The sequence below is a fragment of the Mesocricetus auratus genome, unplaced genomic scaffold, assembly GCF_017639785.1.
Source record: "Mesocricetus auratus isolate SY011 unplaced genomic scaffold, BCM_Maur_2.0 Super-Scaffold_4256, whole genome shotgun sequence".
NCBI classification, from domain to species: domain Eukaryota; kingdom Metazoa; phylum Chordata; class Mammalia; order Rodentia; family Cricetidae; genus Mesocricetus; species Mesocricetus auratus.
This window is the reverse complement of record NW_024429182.1, coordinates 71,105,367-71,122,005: the sequence shown is the minus strand read 5'-3', so window position 1 is coordinate 71,122,005 and position 16,639 is coordinate 71,105,367. Positions and strand designations below refer to the sequence as shown.

General features: G+C 52.9%; 2 protein-coding genes across 5 annotated transcripts; both read left to right on the top strand.

The window, feature by feature from the left end:
- The first annotated feature begins 378 nt into the window (after nt 1-378).
- Armc5 (armadillo repeat containing 5) lies at nt 379-7,866 on the top strand. The gene is made up of 6 exons (XM_005064320.4): nt 379-841; nt 3,153-3,260; nt 3,352-4,138; nt 5,455-5,951; nt 6,559-6,691; nt 6,791-7,866. The coding sequence occupies exons 1-6, from the start codon at nt 379-381 to the stop codon at nt 7,581-7,583; spliced, it is 2,781 nt and encodes a 926-aa protein (XP_005064377.1). The 3' UTR covers nt 7,584-7,866.
- Nucleotides 7,867-9,578: 1,712 nt separating this feature from the next.
- Nucleotides 9,579-16,009, top strand: Tgfb1i1 (transforming growth factor beta 1 induced transcript 1). 4 transcript variants are annotated; one of them, XM_040753461.1, is made up of 11 exons: nt 9,579-9,776; nt 10,917-11,032; nt 11,161-11,213; nt 11,325-11,462; nt 11,619-11,706; nt 11,825-11,930; nt 12,041-12,235; nt 14,379-14,552; nt 14,807-14,888; nt 15,055-15,203; nt 15,384-16,009. In XM_040753461.1, the coding sequence occupies exons 2-11, from the start codon at nt 11,016-11,018 to the stop codon at nt 15,648-15,650; spliced, it is 1,269 nt and encodes a 422-aa protein (XP_040609395.1). In that variant the 5' UTR covers nt 9,579-9,776; nt 10,917-11,015; the 3' UTR covers nt 15,651-16,009. The 4 variants fall into 4 exon arrangements, with proteins under 4 accessions (XP_040609395.1, XP_040609402.1, XP_005064375.1 ...); XM_005064318.4 differs by having other exon boundaries at nt 9,744-9,776; nt 11,320-11,462; XM_013111243.3 differs by having other exon boundaries at nt 9,749-9,776; nt 11,320-11,462; nt 12,041-12,230; nt 14,378-14,552; nt 15,384-15,638.
- Nucleotides 16,010-16,639: the final 630 nt, after the last annotated feature.

Genomic DNA, 16,639 nt, shown 5'->3' with positions numbered 1-16,639 from the left:
GGTCGCTGACAAGGACGTACCCGGAGCGAAGTAGCTAAGTCGCGTTGAGCAGCACGGACTCCATAGCGGGCCGTCTGGTTCTAGAAGCCACATCTCACTCTTAAGCCCTGGGAGGAGTCAAACTCGGGCCGACTACATATCCCAGCATGCACCGCACGGGGGCGTCTCTTACTTTCGGACAGATAAAAACCCTGCTCGCCATGTCTTCTGCCACAGTGCTAGCACCCACGTCCTAGACTCTAGAACTTCTAATTCCGACTCGCAGGATAACTGCGGCGGCGCTATTCAGAGGAGCAGCCTGGCCACGCCCCTCTCCCCCAGTTCCGCTCTCTCAGAGAACCGGCGAGACGCGGGGCGGAGCCTTAGCCCCGGGCCAAGATGGCGGCTGCGAGACCGGCCCTTACGGACTCTCTCTCGTTTTGCCTGGCGCAGCTCACGGCGGCGGCCGGGGAGGGGCCGGGTTGGGGAAAGGACCCAGCTACCAACGAGACACCCCTGGGCCGCGCGCTCTTAGCTCTTCGCACGCGCCACATCAAGGCAGCAGAGGGAATTGAGCGCTTCCGGGCACGCGGCGGGCTCCGCCCCCTTCTCGCCCTGCTACGCCGAACGGCTGCTGCGGGCTCCGCCCCGTCCCAAGCAGGCTCTGGCTCCGCCCCCTCATCCATTGCGTCAGCTGGTTCTTCCCCTGGCCCCGCCCCCGCTGCTGAGTCGCCTTTGACGCCTTCGTTGCCAGTGCGCCTGCGCAAGACGCTGGATTTGGCGCTCAGCATTCTAGCCAACTGCTGTACAGAAGAGGCGTGCCGAGCAGAAGTGCGTAGACTTGGAGGCATTCTCCCTCTGGGTAAGTGCTCCGCCCCCATTTCTTGGAAAGGTTCCACCCATAGGACCTGTGCTATCCATAGTTCTTTATGTCAGGTCTCTGAGTACGAACTTTGTGATGGTGCCGCGCCACTCACCTCAGGTGTCATGCTGTGTGACGTCACTGCTCTCTATGCCTTATACCTGGACCCGCCCAGACCGGGACTAGGTATTAGCTCCTGCCTCACTTTTGAGCGGACGGTTTGTACTTTTTTTTTTTTTTTTTTTGGTTTTTTCGAGACAGGGTTTCTCTGTGTTGTTTTGGAGCCTGTCCTGGAACTCACTCGGTAGACCAGGCTTGGTCTCGAACTCACAGAGATCCACCTGCCTCTGCCTCCTGAGTACTAGGATTAAAGGCGTGCGCCACCACTTTCTAATTTTGGTGTTTATAGCAGACAGTGTTTACTGCTGTACCCATGCAAGGTTTCACGTGGATGAGCTGGAGGTCAGAAAGTGTAGTTTTAAAAGTTCAGCGAATGGACTTAGAAAGTAGTGCTGTCAGACATACCAGGCAAATCACCCAGCCCCTCCATATCTAGAATTCAAAATTGAAGTGGGCATAAAATGACATTCAAATATAGAATGCCCAGACTCCAAGCTCAGGCTGGGCTCTTTTTCTTTTTTTTTTTTTTTTTTGGTTTTACGAGGCAGGCTGTCGGTCTAGCCCGACCTCGAACTCACAGAGATCCGCCTGCCTCTGCCTCCCAAGTGCTGGGATTAAAGGTGTGCACCACCAACGCCCAGCTCAGGCTGTGTTCTTAAAAACACACAGTAACCAGTAAATTCCAGCAATGGATAAGCCTTTCCGTGTATTGGCTCATTTGGCGCCTCCTAATGGTAATGATGGGAACAAAGTTGTGACGTTGCTTTTCCTTTGATAGTATGCCAGTTTTGACAAAAAACTTAATTTTTTCTTTTTGGCTGGGGGGAGAGGGGGGAGGTTTTTGAGACAAGGTTTCTCTGTATTGCTTTGAAGCCTGTCCTGGACCAGGCTGGCCTCAAACTCACAGAGATCTGTCTGCCTCTGCCTCCCAAGTGCTGGATTAAAGGCGTGCACCACCAGCTAAAAATCTTAATTTTTAAAGTAAAACATTTATATATTTAAAACTTGCTTAGGATGCACTAGTACAGTAGTGTTTGACAAGAGGCTTGACAATAGCTCCCATAAATACCTAGTTCTCTCTAACCTTGCTTCCACATTTCTGTACTGGGCAGGATTACCTTTTGTTTGGCAGAAATGAAAGCTGACTTGGTTCAAGCCAAGTTACCTGCACTACTGTGACAACGTCAAGCATTCTTCCTGCCCTATTCCTTGTAATACCCCGTCACTGCAGTTGCAGGAGTGTAGAGGTCACTGCCTTTCTTAGAACCCTTTTGTGGCTGCTGTTGCCTTCACATTTAAACTTCACATTTAAACTTTGACTCCTCTAGACAGTTTTGACACTATTACCTTGAGGCATTTGGGAAAGCTGCTTCCAAATCTGAGACACTCTAGCCTTTCCATTTACCATCCTTCTGGCAGATATCTATTCAGTCCTCCAGCTCTTGCTCACTATTTAGCTTCTTCTTCTTCTTCTTCTTTTTTTTTTTTTTTGGTTTTTTGAGACAGGGTTTCTCTGTGACTTTAGAGGCTGTCCTGGAACTCACTCTGTAGACCAGGCTGGCCTTGAACTCACAGAGATCCACCTGCCTCTGCCTCCCTTGTTCTGGGATTAAAGGTGTCCGCCACCACCGCTTGGCTTGTTTAGCATTTTTTAAAGATGTTTCCCTAACATCCTCAAATCACATTTGTTTTTTTCCTTCTCTCTCTCCCTTAGAGTTTTCTCGTCCTGACCACCTGGTCCCAAATAAACACACAAAAGCTTACATTAATTACAAATGCTGGCCAATAGTTGAGGTTTATTATTAATTAGCTTTTATATTTAAACTAACCCATTTTTATAAATCTATGTGTTGCCACGTGGCTTGTGGCTTTACGGGCCCTCTAGCATCTTGCTTCCCCTAAGACTGGCTTGGGTGACTCCTGACTCTGCCCCTCTTCCCTTCCTAGTTTGGTTTTCCTCCTGACTTTACCGTGCCTCTATTAAACCAATCAGAGCATAATTTACGTGTATAGGAATATTCCATAGCACTCCTCTCCTCCCTCTCTGTTTGGGTTGTTGGGGACTGACTCAGGTCTTGATACAAGCTAGACGAGCACTCTACCACTGGCCTTCATCCCTAGACATTCTTGACTTGATTAACTAGTAACAAATAAGGGGTAGAGCCTTCAAGACGACAAACTGTCCTTGCAGTGACCATCCTTCAGTGTGTGAAGACAGACAGCATCCAGAACCGAACGGCTCGTGCACTGGGGAACTTAGCCATGGAACCCGAGAGCTGCAGGGACATCCACTCTGCTGGTGAGAAGGCTGTGAGAGTGGGGTTAGCTGGGACTTGGAGGACTTCCATGCTTACCCTTCCGCATCATCTGACTTCCTCTCTCTTCTCCAGGTGCTGTTCCCTTTCTTGTTGAGAGCCTGACGGCCTACCAGGACTCACAATGTTTACAGAGCATAGTCCGTGCCCTCCGCAACTTGGCAGACTCACCCCAGCACCGCCTAGCCCTGGCACAACAGGGAGCAGTTCGGCCACTGGCTGAGCTCCTGGCTACTGCCCCAGACCCTGCATTGACCTCAGCCCTAGTTCGAGCTCTCTTGGAACTCAGCCGAGGCTGTTCCCGGGCCTGTGCTGAGCAGCTGAGTCTGGGTGGAGGACTGGGCCCACTTGTCAGCCTGGCTTCTCACCCTAAACGGTCCATACGTGAGGCAGCCATCCTGATTCTTGCCAATCTATGTGCTCAGGGCCTGGTGCGGCCTGCACTGGGCAACGCTGGTGGCGTGGAGGTGTTACTAGGTGAGCTTAGGCGACGGCGGGGTCCCAACGGGACCAGCTCAGCTTCCCAGCAGCCCCTAGTGCGGGCTGTGTGTCTCTTGTGCCGGGAAGCCATCAACCGGGCCCGGCTTCGGGACGCTGGTGGTTTGGAGCTGCTGATGGGCCTCTTGCAGGACCCTGGTGCCCGTGCCTGGCATCCACGTGTTGTGGCTGCTCTTGTAGGCTTCCTTTATGATACTGGGGCCTTGGGCAAGTTACAGGCTCTGGGCCTTGTGCCTCTTCTGGCCAGGCAGCTGTGTGGTGAAGCTGGCGAAGAGGAAGATGAAGGAATAGAAGCTGCTTCCTGGGACTTCCCTGAGGAACGGACCCCTGAGCAGACAGAGGTGGGAAGCTTCCGAAGCCTTAGGTGAGTCCTCTTACCAGGGCCTGAGGGATAGGTGGTGCTTTGGGGAGGGAGTTTGTGTCTGCTATGGTCATCTTCCTTACCTCTGCCTCTTTTCTGTCTGAAGAGATTTACCAAGGTGTATTCCTTATTCATTGCTCTTCCCTACTAGGGCATGCCTCTGCCATCTGACCCTGGCTCCACCCCACCACCCAGAACTCTGGGCCCTACTCAAGTTGATTAGGGGTGGCATGTGACCTGGTGACTAGTGGTGTGCTATGGAGCCTGATTTTTATTTATTTGTATTTTTCTGAGATGGCATTTTACTTTGGAGGCCAGGTTTCCTGACTCTCATTGGGTATCTCAGACTGTCCTTGAACTTGCAGCAATCCTCTTGCCTCTTCTTATTCTGTTGCCATCACCAAAATGTTTGGGAAACTGAGTTTTCTGAGCCACTGATTTCTTGCGTGTGCAATGGAGCGTAATAGCATACATACTCACAGAGTTGCTGCAAAGACTACCCCTTACCTCACTCTAAGTGATGGTCAGTAATGGCAGTCTTGTGAACTCACTACATCTCTACCCTCGCTCCCTGAAGGCCTCCTCTGTAGTTCCTAAATGTGATGAGGAAGTACCGTCTGAGAGTCTCTGTCTAGAGCACGCTTCCTCCTGTGTGCCTTCATTGCTCACCCCCTTCAAGTCTTTGTTCGGTTCTACCATCTTTGCAAGGGGTCCTGATCACCATCTTATATAGTATTTCACCTCTCCTCTGGGCTTCAGTGTCCCTTCCCCCTTCTGATACCATATCTTGCTACACTGACGTCACACAATACACAAAACAACAAAGGGTTGTTTTGTTTTGTTTGGACAAGGGGTCTCACTCTGTAGCCTAGGCTGATCTTAAACTTCTCCTCCTCCTGCATCAGTGCCTGAGTGCCAGGATCACAGGCATAAAACACTGCGTACCTGGTCCTACATGCTGTTTCTCCTCAGGGTTTTGTTCATTGCTTTTCTTGAGCACCTGAGGCTGGACGGGCACATGGTAAACACTAGTAATTGAGAGTGAGGTGGCCCACCTCAGCCTTGTCTTCCCCACTTACACACCTTCACAGAACTGCCCCCTTCCTCCCTTCCTCTCCCCTGCCTTCCTCCCTTTCTCTTTCTTCCCTCTCCTTCCCATCTGTCTGCTTTTTTCCTTTTTGAGGCAGTGTGGCAGCAAGCTGTCCTGGAAGTCACGGTCGCAGGCTTGCCTTGCATTTGTGGCACAGAACCATCTTTTTTGATTCTGCTTCCTCCCCTTGGCTGTGGGTTCAGACTCCTTTTCTTCTTATCCTCTGTAGGTTGTGGCTGATTTCCGAGGGTTATGCAGCAGGCCCTGGAGATATCTCCCCAGATTGGTCTCCTGAGCGTTGTCCGATGCCAGAGCTGTCTGAGTCAGTGAATCCTACCCCTGGCCAGAACTCAACGTCAACACCCCGCACGCGTCGCAAACTGGGCCGTATCCCTGCTGTCACTACTGAGGAGCCTTGGGGCCAAGAGGGGCCAGCACTGTTGCTGTTGTCACGCTTCTCCCAGGCTCCTGACCCAAGTGGAGCTCTGGTGACTGGTCCAGCACTGTGTGGCCTGTTGGCCTATGTGACAGGTGCACCAGGACCGCTGAACCCACGTGCACTGCGTATCTTGGCGCGTCTCACCTGTAACCCTGCATGCCTCGAGGCCTTTGTGCGGAGCTATGGTGCAGCACTACTGCGGGCCTGGCTGATACTCGGCGTCTCACCAGAAGACTGGCCTGTGCCACGGACCCGGCCTGTCCACGGGAGCCAGCACCGAGAGCTGGGTATGTTTCCCCTACCCCTACCCACATGAAAGGCCTGTTTCCTCTCACACCCTTTGTGGTCCTACTCACTTGCCCTCATTGTTCTCTCCAGCCCACCATCCAAGCTTCTCAGCCCTCAGCATGGGGTGGGGGGCGGTGACTGGAAGGCAGGGGACTGTCCCTTCTGTTCCATAGCCCTGGAATACAGAGAGTTTGTTCTGTTCTTTGCCCAAATCTTGGGGCCCAAATAACCTGGTACCAGGTTTGGCTCCTGGTACCGTAGAATCTGACCTTTCTGTAATCCTTTACCCACTCTGCTCTTGGGTCTGCACTGTCCTGTTTCTACCCTGGGCACACTCACTCACACACTCAGACTGACACACCGTGTCCTCTCAGGCTCTACTCCGTTTTCATCTTAGGACTCCCCTGTCTTCTGGCCTGACTGTAGGCTGTTTCACTCCTTAAGGGCCCAGATCTGCACCCTGACCAGCCATTTGCCTGTCCTTGACCAGTTCTCTTTGCACTCTGTTGACTTCTTGCCCTGAGATCTTACTCTCCTCCCTTTCACAGGCCCAGAGTCCTGTCTTGCCCACAGCACCCCAACCTGGCCCTTGTGTCATCTCTGCAGGTGAGATGCTACTACAGAACCTGACTGTTCAGGCTGAGTCCCCCTTTGGAGTGGGCGCCCTAACCCACCTGCTGCTCTCTGGCAGTCCCGAGGACCGTGTAGCCTGTGCGCTGACCCTACCCTTCATCTGCCGGTAAGCGGGAAGCTGATGTCTTGCGGGGATTGTGAATAAGATTTTGACTCTTCTGTCCTGCCCTGAGACCCCTGCTGAAAGATGCCCTTTACTCCACAGGAAGCCTACTCTGTGGCGCCGCTTACTTCTGGACCAGGGTGGCCTCCGCCACCTCCTCGCAGCACTGACGCAGCCCGTTCCACACCCACTCTTCCTCTTCTTTGCAGCAGATTCCCTTTCCTGTCTCCAAGGCCTGGTGTCGCCCACCTTGAGCCCAGTCCTTTTCCCCGCCATGCCTTCGGAACCTGACTCAACCTCCCCTTGCCTCTATGAATCTCTCCTGGGCCCAGCCCCTGTTCCAGCCCCTGACCTGCACTTCGTTCTGGATTCAGGCCTACAGCTCCCTGCTCAGCGGGCTGTTTCAGCTACTGCCTCCCCCTTCTTCCAGGCCCTGCTATCTGGAAGCTTTGCTGAGGCACAGATGGATTTGGTACCACTTCGAGACCTGTCCCCTAGTGCAGCATGGCCAGTCCTGCATCATTTGCATGGCTGTCGGGGATGTGGGGCTGCTCTGGGGCCAATACCCCCACCTGGCCAGCCCCTGCTGGGCTCCAAGGCTGAGGAAGCTCTAGAGGCTGCTGGACGTTTCTTGCTGCCTGAACTAGAGGAGGAACTAGAAGAGGCTGTTGGCCGCATCCACTTGGGTCCCCAAGGTGACCCTGAGTCAGTGGGTGAGGTGTTCCGCTTAGGTCGGCCCCGGCTGGCTGCCCACTGTGTACGATGGACACTGGGGCCTGGGCAGTGCCCTAGAAAAAGGGCCTTGGCCCTTACAGGGCTCGTGAAAGCATCAGGTGAGGAGGCAGGGCCTCTCACCGAAGCTTTGATGGCGGTGGTAACGGGGATTGGGCCATAGCACAGGTACTCCAGGCTAAACTGTTTGCATCCCTGGAAGCGCACCCAGCCATGAGTTGGCTGGACGGGAGGCTTCTCTCAGCATGGCATGAGGGAAGACTGCAGAAGGAGCTATCCTCAGGGACTGAAGAGAAAGTGGAACCAAATCCAGGCTGAAGATCTGAAGATCTGCGACTAAAAAGTCAACACCAGAATCTGTGCTTGGAGCGGGGACAGCTCAGGGCCCCGGGTCTGGTCTGACCTGACCCTGGGGCATTGAAATTAAAAATGAGATTTGGACACTACTGTTGTATGGTGCCTCTGCTTGCTTTCCTCTGGGGACACTCCACCCATTCTCCGCCAAGAGGCCCGTGCTGTAGCATGGGTGTCCTTAGACTTCAGAGTTCAATAAAGAATAAAGGGGTTACTGTAGGCCTGGGACATGGTGGGTTTTCTATGGGGGTGACGTTTTGGACCCTGGGGTGGGGGAGCTGCTTTCTGTTTATGGGTCCTCATTGCTTAGACACAGCCATCCACCTAAATACAGAACCTGGCCAGCCTGCAAGGTTTGGGCTGAGGGCAACTAGTGTGTTGGCATGTCCTGAATCTTCTGCCTGCTGACTGTCCTTTACCTGTCAGTCTCTGTGTCCATTCCCATCTCCTGAGTCAAATTTCTTTTTTAAAGATACTAGTTCATGTGGGGGCATGTGCTTGTCATGGCTCCTATGTGGAAGTCAGAGGACAGCGTGAGGGAGTCACCTCTCTGTTTCCATCATATGGATCCCAGACTCAGGTCATTTGGCTCGGCAGAAAGTGCCTTTACCTGCTGAGTCATCTTATTGGTCTAAGCCAAGTTTAAAATGTTATCCGCCTAAGGGGAGGCCGGCTGCATTCTTCGGGCTTCTCAACCCCGTCTTAGTCACATTCAGGGAAAGCTGCATTGCTGGGGCTCAGATGAAGGAAGGGTCTCCATCACCAGGCTCCATCACTGGACTCAGCCTGCCAGGGTCTGGGCACTTCAGAAGGGTGAGTTAAGGTGGGGCTTTTGCCGCCCTTGAGCCCCTTGAGGTTCAGAGTGTGCATTTAAGGTGTGGTGACGCACGCCTTTAATTCCAGCACTCAGGAGGCAGAGGCGGGTGGATCTCTGAGTTCTAGGCCAGCCAGAGTTGTATAGTGAGACCCTATCTTTGTAAAAGGTACTTATACCTGGTCTCTTTCCAATTGATTTAGGCCAGCATGGAGGGCTACGCTGGGCTTCAGTGTTTTAACCAAACTTTCTGGTTCCTGGGTTGAGGCCCCATAGTCCAATGTTCAGATCTGTCCTCCAGGATGTCTGTAAGACAGCAGCCATCTGTCCACACCCATCTCCAGGTGTTTCCAACTTGGTTTTTTAGGGAGTCAGTCCAGGGACAGGTTCTTATCCCTCTGTGGCTGCTGTGTCTATGCTGCTTGCCTCCTCCTTTCATCAGTCTCTGAGGAAAGCGCTGTTTGGGAACAGACTGGTCACCTCAGCGTTAGGGAGGTGTTTTTTACAAATTGTCCGGGGTTTGGCATCCTGGGAGTTTACACGGGGGTGGGGGGGCTTAGGTCTGGTTTCTGCCCTCCCTGTTCTGTGTATCTATTTCCAGGTATGTTTTGCAGGGAAAGCCCTGATTTCAGATTGGTGCTCTTCGTGTGAGACATTTCTTAGTGAGACATTTCTTGCTGTTCGATCTCTATTTGGCTGCCTGTCAGACTTGGAGTCACTCCTGTCTCTAACCAAATTCTGCAAGGAACACTCTTTTTAAAAGATACCCTGGTGGGGAATGGAGCTCTGCCTAGAAATCAGGTGCTGACTTTGGGAGGAGCAGGCTTGGGGGGCTTCAGTTTACGGGGGCTCCGTAGGAGGGAGCTAGGAAGAACCACTTCTGACTTGGCTTCAGCTTCTGGGACTTGCTGCCTCCGAGGCAAAAACTGGGGTGTGGCCTCCTCTGAGGGAGCCAGAAGGCTGGGTTGGTTGGGTGGGCCCTGGTGCTGTCTTTCTTCATGTCCCCATGCTCCCCCTTCATCGCTCCCCCCTCGACCGTATCCCAGCGGGTCCTGGCTTCCATACATGGTCACGGCCCTGCTTCTAACTCCCTGACGTTCCCCCACCCCGTCCCCCGCCCACACCGGACACGGCCCCCGCCCTGCTCGCCCCAAGCTGTCTGCCAGCGCACCGCCATGGAGGACCTGGGTGAGTGGGGACCGGATCCCCTTAGCCTCTCCCCCTGCCTGCATCTAACCCACTCACACTCCCACATTTCTCCCATTCCAGTTTTCTCCCTCCATTTTCTCGCCTCTGCCTGCCTGTGCCTCCCTCCCAAATCCACGTACCCGTTCCTGCCTCTCCCTTCCTGCCTGCTTGCGATGCCGCACCCTCCTCCGTTCTTCCCGGGCTCTGCTCCCTCAACCCGGGTTTGTGTAATGGATTAGGCGTTGAGACACCCGCGGGGGCCTGGATTCAGAGACTCTGGGAAGGAAGGGGTTAAGGGATCCTTGGGTCCCGAGACTGGGAACATAGACTGGAGCGGAGAGTGTGACATCAAGTTTCGGAGATGAAAAGGGACCAGATAGCCTGCGCCAGGGCTTCAAGAAGAGAGGGGTAAGCGCTCTCAAGTATAGCAGAGGTCAGGTAAGTCCTCAGGGCAAGAAAGAGAGTAGCAGACAGAGAGTGCCAGGGTGACAGAAAGAAGTTTAAGGCGTCTACCTAGATGCTCAGAGAAGAGTGAAGGGACGGCGAGTTCACAGATTCAAAGCGCCCCAGGCGTTCATCCTCCCTATTTGCGAAGTGTGTGCTCCGCATGGCAGGATTTCTGAACCCAACAGCAGAGGGCGCTCCTCAATAATAGTACAAGGATAAGAAGTATCCCGAAAAGGCCGCTCCCTGCCAGCACTACTTGCCCCTGAGAACTGGGTGAGACTTCATTGTGACCAAGAAGTGTGCCAGGTTGGCCAGGCTGTTTAAGTATGGGGAAGAATTAGTGTGTACAGAGAAGACTTAACCAGGAAGTTGGGTGTCAAGCATACAGCCAATGGAACAACTGGGGTTCAGCGAGAGCTAATCTTGGCTGCATCAGGAAGGATGGAGAGAATAAAAGAGTCAAGTGACTGGGTGTGTACTTGGCTCCCGGGATAAGTCAAGGGAGATGTCTAGTCATAAAGACTCCCTGCTACCATTCTCCTTCTTTGCCTTGGTCTGGCCCTGTGTTTGTTTCTTAGCCTCTGCCTTTAACACTGGCGTCTATCTTTTCAAATACTGCCACTTGGAACCCTTTGTCCTCTAACCCTTAAGACCTTGACCCCCGACCTCTCACCCGAGGGCCTCTCACTGCAGATGCCCTGCTCTCTGACCTGGAGACCACCACTTCACACATGTCACGGTTAGGGGCTCCAAAAGAGCGCCCACCAGAGACACTCACACCTCCCCCACCCTATGGCCACCAGCCACAGGTGAGATGAAAGTCTGGGGGTCTGGGGCAACCACTAGGAGGGCCTGGGTTGGTCTGGGCTAGGGGAAATCAGAGTCTGAGTCAGGCAGGGAACATGACTGTCCGTCCACACACACCTCTACTCTGCAGACAGGGTCTGGAGAGCCTTCAGGAGCCTCTGGGGAGAAGGATCATCTGTACAGGTGAGAGGCCCGGGGACTGGGGCATGAAGAGGGAGAACCCAGTTGAAGTTCAGGTGAGGGCACTTGGATTCCCCACCCTAAACCCAGATTCCCTCCTGTCCCTTAGCACAGTATGCAAGCCTCGGTCCCCAAAGCCTGTGGCCCCTGTGGCTCCACCATTCTCCTCTTCCAGTGGTGTCTTGGGCAATGGGCTCTGTGAGCTAGATCGTTTGCTTCAGGAACTTAATGCCACCCAGTTCAACATCACAGGTACCAGCAATCTTTGATGGGCTGGGGGCAGAGCAAAGCAGGGCAGAGTCTAAGGGACACTGACTTCTCCAAGGAGCAGTTAAAGGACATAAAGACTTCACTGGGAGGGTGAACTGAGTGTGCCCCTAACCTAGTGTTATTTTCTCATCTCTCCAGATGAGATCATGTCTCAGTTCCCATCTAGTAAGATGGCTGAAGGGGAAGAGAAGGAGGACCAAACTGAAGACAAGAGCACACCCACTGTGTGAGTTTGGTGTAGTTGACAAGGCTAGGAAGGAGGTGATGGGTCCTGGGTGTCTGAGTTACTAGAGGGGTGTGTCATGCTGGCAGGCCCTAAGGTTACACAACTGTGTTCTCCACAGTCCCCCCAGCCCATTCCCTGTCTCCCCCAAGCCTTCAGCCACCTCAGCCACTCTGGAGTTGGATAGACTGATGGCATCACTCTCCGACTTCCGGGTCCAGAACCACGTGAGTCTGGAAGGATTTTGATTGGTGTTGCTCTGTGGTTCACCAATCCAGTTTTGACATTTCCAGTTTGGGGCCTTGTTGACTCAATGTCCGTGTACTCTTCACTGCAGCTCCCAGCCTCAGGGCCATCTCAGCCCCCAGTGGTGAGCTCCACCCAAGAGAGGTGCCCTTCTCCACCAGGACAGACTAGCAAGGGCAGTCTGGACACCATGCTGGGCCTGCTGCAATCCGACCTCAGCCGCCGTGGTGTTCCCACTCAGGCCAAAGGCCTCTGTGGCTCCTGCAATAAACCTATAGCCGGCCAAGTAAGTGCAGCCGAGAAGGGAGGCATGTGCTCACATAGCCACTTTGAGAACCAGACTCTGCTTTTCCTTTCATAAGTAGTTTGTTCTTTGAGAATGTAATGTGCGTATACAGCATATGCTGGTTCCGAATAACCCGTCTTAATTCCTTCCAGTGCCCCCAACTTCATTCATCTTTTTAAAGTCACCCAGTACAGTTAGTGCTTCCGATATGCGCATGGGCGCAGGGCCATCCTCTGGGGCATTGGTATCTCCTAGGGGCCACATTCCTGGAGAAAACAGAAGCCTCCTCTCCCAGGAGGCTATGACTGCCAGTAGATCCCCTGCTAGAGGCTGGGCTAAGTGAGCCCCTCCCTCATCCTTGATGGAATTCTAACTAGCTTGGTGCTCGGGAGGTCTTGTGAAAGATCCACAGCTGCTGTGAGTTCCTGTCATGTGGCGAACGCACTGATTCACAGCAGTCTCCCCAACTTCTGGCTCTTACTGTCTTCCCCTCCCCTCTTCTGTGATGGTCTCTGAGCCATGTGGGGAGAGGGTGTGCTATAGATGTTCCATTTGGGACAGTGTGCCGTCCCCGTCCCCTTTCAATGAATACCCGAGGGGTGCAAATTGTTTTTCTTGTGAAGTTGAGGCCCTTGTGTATACTAGGTAGACCCTCTGTCACTGCTCTGTATCAGAGCTCCTGGATTCTTTGTTTTTTGTTTTGTTTTGAGACAGTGTTTCATGTAGCTCATGCTGGCCTCCAATTCAGTATACAGTCAAGGATAAGGCCCCGTCTCTGACCCTCTAGTCTCTCCCTCCTGAGTCCTGGGTTGATAGGCATCCCTTCCTCTTCCCAGTTCATATGGGATTCTTGGGGATAGAACCCAGGACTTTGTGTATGCTAGGCAAGTTCTCTACCACCTGAGACACAGCCCCAGTCCAACCCTTAGAAGTTTGAGATAAGATCTTACTATGTAGCCCAGGCTGCCCTAAAACCCATGATCATCCCACTTTTACCTCCCAAGTTCTAGAATTTCCAGCATGTGCTACCTTGTCCACCTGGAGTAGACATTACTATTTATGCTTTATGTGGTTTTTAAAAAACAAAACACTATTTTGCTTTTTGAGGCAGTGTCTCACTGTAGCCTAGGCTGACCAGAAACACACTCTGTATCCCGGACTGGCCTTGAGCTCATGACAGTCCTCCTACCTCAGCCTCCCAAGTGCTGGAAGTATAAGGTGAGCCGCCATGCCCAGCTGTGCTTCATGTTTTCATAATTCAAAAAGTGCACCAGGGACTGAACACGGGGCCTTTACTAATGCTAACTACATCTTTTGCCATTGAACTAACCCTTAGCAGCATGCGTTTTTATGGATGAGAAAACTGAAACTCTTAGTGATAGGCCATAGGGTAAGAATTCTAACCTGGCTAGTATTTGATGTGGCCCTACTGTGTGCCAGACACGGTGCTAGTTCCTTTTCACACCACTATTTCATGTTATCTTCACAACAGCCTCCTGGATTTTGCCTAGTATCTCTTAAGCATAGCAAACACTGTCTTTTCCTCTCAGAGTTGGTCGAGGAGTCCTGGTTCTTGGATCATGGATTGTGCAGATATGATCCAGAATAGCTGTGCCCGATTGGCTTAAAGCATCTCCTTAGAGTAAGGAGATTCTCCCATAGCACAATCTTCATAGGTTGCTTCCTGGCCTGAAGATGATTCCTGGCATGGTGGTATATGCTTTAATTCTAGCACCCTGGAGGTTGAGAGGTAGGAGAATTGAACTACACAGTGAGTTTGAAGCCAGGGCAGCTTAGAAAGATTCTCTCTCAAAACAAACAAACAAACAAACAAACAAACAAACAAACAAAAAACCCCAAACCCAAGCACTCTACACAAAATCTAAAGTAACTAAACCTTTCTGTGGGCCATTGGAAGGGGTATGTGCCCAAATACACCATGCCCTCTGTGCTTTGTGAATATAGATCCCGGAGTAAAGCTGGAAGGCCAGCTTTGGACCTCTAACACACCTTGGACTTTGGGTTTTTCATCCTGATCCCTCGGGGTTAAGACTGGGAAAATGTCAGGTTTGTAAACCTTAGCTCAGCCAGCACCCGCCAGAGGCGAGCCACTCTGACGGAAACCGCCCATTCGACTTCGCAGGTGGTTACTGCGCTGGGCAAAGCCTGGCACCCTGAGCACTTCCTTTGCAGCGGTTGTTCCACAACCCTGGGAGGCAGCAGTTTCTTCGAGAAGGATGGGGCTCCCTTTTGCCCCGAGTGCTACTTCGAGCGCTTTTCCCCACGTTGTGGCTTCTGCAACCAACCCATCCGACATGTAAGCTCTACAGAGCCCCGCCCATTTGCCGGTTTCATTCAGAGAAACCTGCCAAAGGCAGAGCTGCCTCTCCTCCCTACCTCCACCCCATCCTGCCGTTCCTGTTTCTCCTCTTACCCCAAATTCCTTGTTAGTTCTTGCCCCTACAGACACAAACTTCATTCAGAATGCTGTCCCTACTCCCCCAGGTTCCCAAAGGGAGGCGGAGGGAAGAAGGGACAGGGGACAGTAGTGTCCCTTTTCGTTTTCTGCAGAAAATGGTTACTGCCTTGGGCACCCACTGGCACCCAGAACATTTCTGCTGCGTCAGCTGTGGGGAGCCCTTCGGAGAAGAGGGTGAGAGCTCACACTACAGGTTCACTGTTCTCCCCGCCTTCAGTTTTCTTCTATTTCGTCTGCCCTCCCCACCCCCATTTCCCCGTGGGGTCCTATCCTCTCTCCCCCTTTCCTTCTCTCCCTACTACCCAGACCCACTGCCCACACCCTCTGTCCCTGCCCCCAGGTTTCCACGAGCGGGAGGGCCGCCCCTACTGCCGGCGGGACTTCCTGCAGCTGTTCGCCCCGCGCTGCCAGGGCTGCCAAGGCCCCATTTTGGATAACTACATCTCGGCGCTCAGCGCGCTCTGGCATCCAGACTGCTTCGTCTGCAGGGTGCGTGGCTGTGAGGAACGGGCTAGAAGTCCAGAGTTAGTCCGGCTGGCTCTTTCTGGAAGCGCCTCTTCACCTCTGCTGCGAGGCTACAGGGGTCAGGGTAGATGTTAGTTATGCACGTGGGTTATCTGGTCAGGGTTTTGCTCATTTGGCTCATTTTGTCAATTCCTCCTTCTGAAGGAATGCCTCGCGCCCTTCTCCGGAGGCAGCTTTTTTGAGCACGAGGGTCGCCCGCTGTGTGAGAACCATTTCCACGCCCAGCGTGGTTCGCTGTGTGCCACGTGTGGCCTCCCGGTGACTGGCCGCTGCGTGTCTGCTCTGGGACGCCGCTTCCACCCGGATCACTTCACCTGCACATTCTGCCTGCGTCCACTCACAAAAGGCTCCTTCCAGGAGCGCGCCGGCAAGCCTTACTGCCAGCCTTGCTTCCTGAAGCTCTTCGGCTGACGCCCTGGTGGGATCACGCGGCTCCAAAACTAAATCTCCAAAGACCCATTTGTGAAGAAGCTTGAGTCCTCCAGATCCCTATCTACCCAGACATCCCTTGTCCCTACCCCCACTCCCATTCCCGTTGTAGCCCAGCCACTGGAGCGACCTACCCCTAAGGTACTCACTCAAGGTTTGTCAAGTTCGGAAAGGGACCCACGTGCCTAAAACATCCACTTGCTTGGAATGCAGATCTCACTCTGGCCTGATCCCGGTTCTTGTAAATCCAACCAATCAGAAGCCAGGATATCCCTATTTCCCCACCGCCCACTATTCTGTACACTCTTTTTTTTCTACAAACATAAAAACACACTCCATAACTCTCAGTGCCAGAGAACCTTGCTTTACTACCCAGACCCTTGGCCAGGCCCTGTGCTCTGCTGAGGGCTATAGGCCACAGCTCTGGGGAGGAGACGGCAGTACTGCTCTCCTGGGCTTTGTGGATGAATACAAATATCCAACAAAGGCAAGCTCAGAGAGGCATGCCTGTAGTCCCAACATGGAGACCAGGATAGGCAGGCTATCCTCGTTGCATAGCAAAATTTAAGTTGAGTTGAATTTTTGAGACTATCTCAAAACACCCCCTCCCCCAACTGGAAACCAAAATCCAAAATCCAAAGCAATGGCAGCAGAGTGAAGGGTGTGGTAGTTCATGCTAATCCTAGCATGAGGGAAGCAAGTTCAAAACCAGTCTAGTTGTCTATTGTGAGTTCCAGGCCCCAGCCTGGATCCTAGACTACAGTATAAAACCTAGTATCAAGGCAGGGTGAGGTGGGGTGGGGGTGGGGGGGGAAGACCCAGGTTCAATTCCTAGCACCCACAACTCCATGTGACTCCACTTCATGGATTCCAGCACCCTCTTCTGGCCTCCATAGGCACCAGGTACATACATGGTACGCAGCCATACATGTTGACAAAACACCCATACATACAAAACACAAATTTTTAAA